The sequence below is a fragment of the Anser brachyrhynchus genome (genome assembly GCF_964034855.1).
Source record: "Anser brachyrhynchus genome assembly, contig: SCAFFOLD_472, whole genome shotgun sequence".
Taxonomy (NCBI): Eukaryota; Metazoa; Chordata; class Aves; order Anseriformes; family Anatidae; genus Anser; species Anser brachyrhynchus.
The window spans coordinates 4736-10356 of NW_027664099.1; the positions used below are offsets into that span (position 1 = coordinate 4736).

The window sequence follows — 5621 nt, forward strand, 5'->3', positions numbered from 1 at the left end:
GTGGGGCTGGTGGGGACATGGGGACATGGAGCAGCAGGGACCCCAAAACCCATGATGTGGGGGTCCTGGGGACATGGGGGACACTGGGACATGGAGCAGCAGGGACCCAAAACTTGAGATATGGGGTTAATGGGGACATGGGGCTGGTGGGGATGTGGGGGACATGGGGACATGGAGCAGCAGGGACCCCAATACCCATGATGTGGGGGTCCTGGGGACATGGGGCTTATAGGGACATGGGACTCATTGGGACGTGGAGTAACAGGGACCCCAAAACCCATGATGTGGGGGTCCTGGGGACATGGGGGACATTGGGACATGGAGCAGCAGGGACCCCAAAACGTGAGATATGGGGTTAATGGGGACATGGGGCTGGTGGGGGTGTGGGGACATGGGGACATGGAGCAGCAGGGACCCCAAAACTTGAGATATGGGGTTAATGGGGACATGGGGCTGGTGGGGACGTGGGGCACATGGGGACGTGGAGCAACAGGGACCCCAAAACTTGAGATATGGGGGTCCTGGGGACATGGGGCTGGTGGGGATGTGGGGGACATGGGGACATGGAGCAGCAGGGACCCCAAAACCCATGATATGGGGCCAACGGGGACAAGGGGCTGACGGGGACGTGGGGCACATGGGGACGTGGAGCAACAGGGACCCCAATCCCAATGATGTGGGGGGTCCTGGGGACAAGGGGCACATGGTGACATGGGACTCATGGGGACGTGGAGCAGCAGGGACCCCAAAACCCATGATATGGGGCCAATGGGGACAAGGGGGATGTGGGGACACGGAGCAGCAGGGACCCCAAAACCCGTGCTATGGGGGTCCTGGGGACATGGGGCTTATAGGGACATGGGACTCATTGGGACGTGGAGTCGCAGGGACCCCAAAACCCATGATGTGGGGGTCCTGGGGACATGGGGGACATGGGGACATGGAGCAGCAGGGACCCCAAAACCCGTGATAGGGGGCCAACGGGGACAAGGGGCTGACGGGGACGTGGGGCACATGGGGACGTGGAGCAACAGGGACCCCAAAACTTGAGATATGGGGGTCCTGGGGACATGGGGCTGATGGGGATGTGGGGGACACGGGGACATGGGGCAACAGGGACCCCAAAACCCGTGATGTGGGGGTCCTGGGGACATGGGGGACATGGGGCACCTGGGGACATGGGGCAGCAGGGACCCCAAAACCCGTGATGTGGGGGTCCTGGGGACGTGGGGGACATGGGGCAGCAGGGACCCCAATGCCCGACCCCAAAAGCCCCCCCGTAACAGAGCCCAGGCCCATTCCTGGCGCCCACCTTTATTCCAGCACCAAGGGTTGGGGGGGGGGGGGGGGGGGGCAAAAGCCGGGGGCCGTGTTAGCGCCAGCACCCCCCCCCCGCGGAGAAATTGGGGGGGGGGGGGGGGGGATTAAAATTGGGGTGAAAAGGGGGGAAAAAAAAACACCAAAAAGCTGATTTAGGATCTTCGGGGGGGGGGGGAGGTTAAACCCCCCCCCCCGGGCCGATGGCGAAGCTTCCTCCTCACCGGTTCACCTCCTCCTCTTCCTCCCCCGGGGGGGGGCCCCGGGTGGGGGGGCTGAGCTCCAGCTGGGGCAGCTGGAATTTGGGGTCCCCCCCCCCGGCCCCAGCCCCGGCCCCTTCCTCGGCCCTCGCCAGCTCGGGGGGGCACTGGGGGGGGGCCAGCTCCAGCCGGGGCAGCCGCCCCTTGGCCTGCTTGGGGGGGGGCTGCGGCGGGGACCCCCCCACCGAGAAGCCCACCTTGGGCACCCAGCGCCGGGGGGGGGCCTCCGGCTCCGTTTTGGCCTTAGAAAAACCCCGACCGCCTTTGGGTGCGGGGGGGTGGGGGGGCGGCCCCCCCCCGTTTTCCTCGCCCCCCCCCCCCTTTGCCCTTCACCAGCACCAGCACGGCCTTCCTCACGCTGCCCATCCTCATCCTCGCCCGCTCCCCCCCTTCGCCCTCCGCCACGGGGGGGGATTTGGGGGGCTTCGCCTCCCCCCCGCGCCGCCCCCCCGCCGCCTCCTTCCCCCCCCCGAGCCCCCCCGGGGCCGCCAGCTCCAGCTCGGGCACCTTCAACGCCGGCCTCTTCCTCGCCCCCTCAGCCTCCCCCCCCGGCCTCCCCCCTTCCGAAAAGCCCACGGCGGGGATGGGGACGGAGACCCCCAGGCCTCCCCCCCCCCAGTTTTTGGGCCCCCCCAGCAAGCTCTCGGCGCTGCCCCCCCGCCCCGCCGGCCGCGCTTCGGGGTCCCCCCCGCTGCGGATGTCGGGGCTCGAGCCCCCAAACCGGGGCAGCCTCGCCCCCCCCCGCCGCCACCCCCCCCAGCTCCCAGCCCCCGGGGGGGCCAAATTTGCCCGGCGGCCCCTTCGCGTCCCCCCCCTTGGCCTTGGGGGGGGCGAATTTGGGGGGCTTCGCCTCGGGGACGCCCGCGTCCCCCCCGCTCCCCAAAGCCACCTCGAGGGCCACCGCGGGGGCGGCCACCTCCAAGCCGGGCAGCTTGGGCCCTTCTCCCTCGCCGCCGCCGCCGGGCGTTTTGGGGCAAGAAAGGCCCAATTTGGGCAATTTCCCTTGGGCGCCGGCTTTGGGCAGCGCCAAACCCACCTCGACCTTGGGGACGGCGATGGCCAGGACGGGTGACACGGGTGCCACCGGCGCCACCTCCTTGGGCGCGGGGGCGCCCAGCCCCACCTTGGGGACCCCCACCTTGGGGACCGCCACCTTGGGGACCGCCACCTTGGGGACCCCCACCTTGGGGACCCCCACCTTGGGGACCGCCACCTTGGGGACCCCCACCTTGGGGACCCCCACCTTGGGCACCGCCACCTCCACGGCGGGCAGGCGGGGGCCCCCCCCAGGCTCCGGTGTCCCCCCCCCCGGGCTCGGTGAGGGTCCCCGGCAGGGCCACCTCCAGCGCCGCCGCCGCCTCCCTCACCGTCACCCGCGGGGGCCGGGGGGCTTCGGGCACCGCCGGGGGGGGCGAGGGGGTGGTGGGGGGGGGCAGCAGGGCCAGCTTGGGCAGGGCCAGCTCCACGTCCACGGGGGGCGACGGGGGGGGCTTCTTCTTGAGGGGCGTCAGGCTCAGGAGGTTCTGGGTGGGGGGGGGACACAAAAGGGGGGTGGGTTGGGGTGCCGGGGGGGGGCGTGGGGACAGCCAGCGGGAGGTGGTGGCACCCGTGGGTGTCCCTTGTCCGTGGTGACAACCGTGGGTGTCCCGTGTGCCCAGTGCCACCCACGAGCACCCCATGCCCCCAGCGCCACCCAAGGGTGCTCCATGTCCCTAGTGCCACCCACGGGCACCCAGTGCCACCCATGGGTGTCCCATGTCCCTTGTGTGATCAACGAGCATCCATCCCATGTCCCCAGCACCACCCATGGGTGGCCCACGTCCCCAGGGCCACCCATGGGTGCCCCTTATCCCCCGTGCCACCCATGAGCATCCCATGTCCCCAGTGCCACCCATGGGTGTTCCACGTCCCTTGTGTCACCCATGAGCACCCCATGCCCCCAATGGCACCCACGAGCACCCCATGCCCCCAATACCACCCATGGGCACCCGGTGCCACCCATGGGTGTCCCACGTCCCTTGTGTCACCCATGAGCACCCCATGTCCCCAGTGGCACCCATGAGCACCCCATGCCCCCAGTGCCACCCAGCGGTGTCCCACGTCCCTTGTGTCACCCACAGGCACCCCATGCCCCCAATGTCACCCGCGAGCACCCCATGCCCCCAGTGCCACCCATGGGCACCCGGTGCCACCCATGGGTGTCCCACGCCCCTTGTGTCACCCACAGGCACCCCACGCCCCCAATGGCACCCACGAGCACCCCACGCCCCCAGTGCCACCCATGGGCACCCAGTGCCACCCATGGGTGCCCCACACCCCCAATGCCACCCCACCCCCCCCCCGGCCACTCCCGCCCCCAATCCCCGTCACCCACCAGCCTGGCCACCTTGGCCTTGGGCCCCTTGCCCTGGGGGGGGGCTGCGGTGGTCCCGGGGGGTCCGTGCCCCCCCGGCCCGGCGCGCTTGAGGCAGAAGGAGACGCGGCAGGGCTGGGCGCAGCGCAGCACCCGCGCCGCGTCCTCGCACCGCACGTCCTCGAAGAAGACGCGGGCGCTCAGCAGCCGGTCACCTACGGGTGGGGGGGGGGGGTGGGGACAGGAGGGGGGTGACGTCGGCTTTTTGGGGTGGGGGGGGGGGGCACCAAAAAAAGGGGGGGGGGAGGCTGACCTTGGCGGAGGCCGGAGCCGCGGTGAGCCTCGCGGACGTAGATGCCGTCGCGGCCGCCGGCCAGGACGATGTCGCCCGCGCCGGCCTCCACCACGACCTCCACCAGCTCCGGGGGTGGCAGCTCCTGGGGGGCACCGCGGGGGGGTGGCACTCGACGAGGGGGGGACCCAAGGCGGGGTGGCACCCAAAGGGGGGGGGGGGGCACCCAAGGGTGGGGGGCACCCAGGTTCGGCGTCCGACCGCCGACGTCCTTCCTCCCTCCTCGTCCTCCATCCCCTCCAGCCTCCTCTTCTTCCATCCCCTCCAGCCTCCTCTTCCTCCTCTTCTTCCATCCCCTCCAGCCTCCTCTTCCTCCTCTTCCTCCATCCCCTCTGGCCTCCTCTTCCTCCCCCCGATCTCCTCTTCCTCTGTCCCCTTTGGCCTCCTCTTCCTCCATCCCCTCTGACCTCCTTCTCCTCCCTTTGACCTCCTCTTCCTCCCTCTGACATCCTCCCTCCTCTTCCTCCCTCCGGCCTCCTCTTCCTCCATCCCCCCCCCAACCTCCTCTTCCTCCCTCCGACCTCCTGCCTCCTCTTCCTCCATCCCCTACAGCCTCCTCTTCCTCCCTCCAACCTCCTCTTCCTCCATCCCTTTCTCCCTCCTCTTCCTCCATCCCCTCCAACCTCCTCTTCCTCCTCTTCCTCCATCCCCTCTGACCTCCTCTTCCTCCCTCCGGCCTCCTCTTCCTCCATCCCGCCCCCCAACCTCCTCTTCCTCCGTCCTCACCTCTCCGCTGGCCCGGGGGGGCTCCATGGTGCCCGGGGGGGGGGCCTCGGCGGTGCCCGGGGGCGTCACCAGTGTCACCACGGGGGGAGGGCGGGGGGGGGGGGCTGCAGGGGATGGGGCAGAGACGCCGTTGAGCCCCCCCCACGCTGCAGCCCCCCCCCTCAGTTGAACCTCTTGCGATGCGACTCCCATTGCAGCCCCCCCACTGCAGGCCCCCCCCCCCCTTGGGGACCCCCCATTGCAGCCCCCATGGACCCCCCCCCATTACAGACCCCCCCCCCTCACCCCCCCATTAAAGACCCCCATCGCAACCCCCCAGTTTTAATCCCCCCCCATTCCAAGCCCCCCCTAGCACCCCCCGTCCTAGCACCCCCATTGCACCCCCCCCCCCCAATTCACCCCCCTCCAGCGTGTGTGGGGGGCACATCCCCGTCCCCATCGCCCCCCCCCCACGTGGCAGGGGGACACGCCGGCAGGGTGGCAGGGTGACATTTCCCTCCCACGCCGCCGAAGGCCACGGCTCATTGCTGGCATTCCCGCGGCGGGACGCGCCCCGAAACGTGGCGCCCCCCCCGCAGGGTGCCACCCCCGCACCCCTGGGGACAGGGAGCCC

The 5621-nt window shown here is 70.3% G+C and overlaps 1 protein-coding gene across 7 annotated transcripts; it reads right to left on the minus strand.

Moving 5' to 3' along the window:
• Window positions 1–775: 775 nt before the first annotated feature.
• PRX (periaxin) lies at window positions 776–5106 on the minus strand. 7 transcript variants are annotated; one of them, XM_080608480.1, is made up of 6 exons: window positions 5009–5106; window positions 4244–4367; window positions 3952–4145; window positions 2791–3100; window positions 2731–2760; window positions 776–2700 (listed from the first exon to the last, which is right to left on the minus strand). In XM_080608480.1, the coding sequence occupies exons 1-6, from the start codon at window positions 5033–5035 to the stop codon at window positions 2087–2089; spliced, it is 1299 nt and encodes a 432-aa protein (XP_080464606.1). In that variant the 5' UTR covers window positions 5036–5106; the 3' UTR covers window positions 776–2086. The 7 variants fall into 7 exon arrangements, with proteins under 7 accessions (XP_080464606.1, XP_080464601.1, XP_080464605.1 ...); XM_080608475.1 differs by having other exon boundaries at window positions 776–2760; XM_080608479.1 differs by lacking the exon at window positions 2731–2760 and having other exon boundaries at window positions 2761–3100.
• Window positions 5107–5621: the final 515 nt, after the last annotated feature.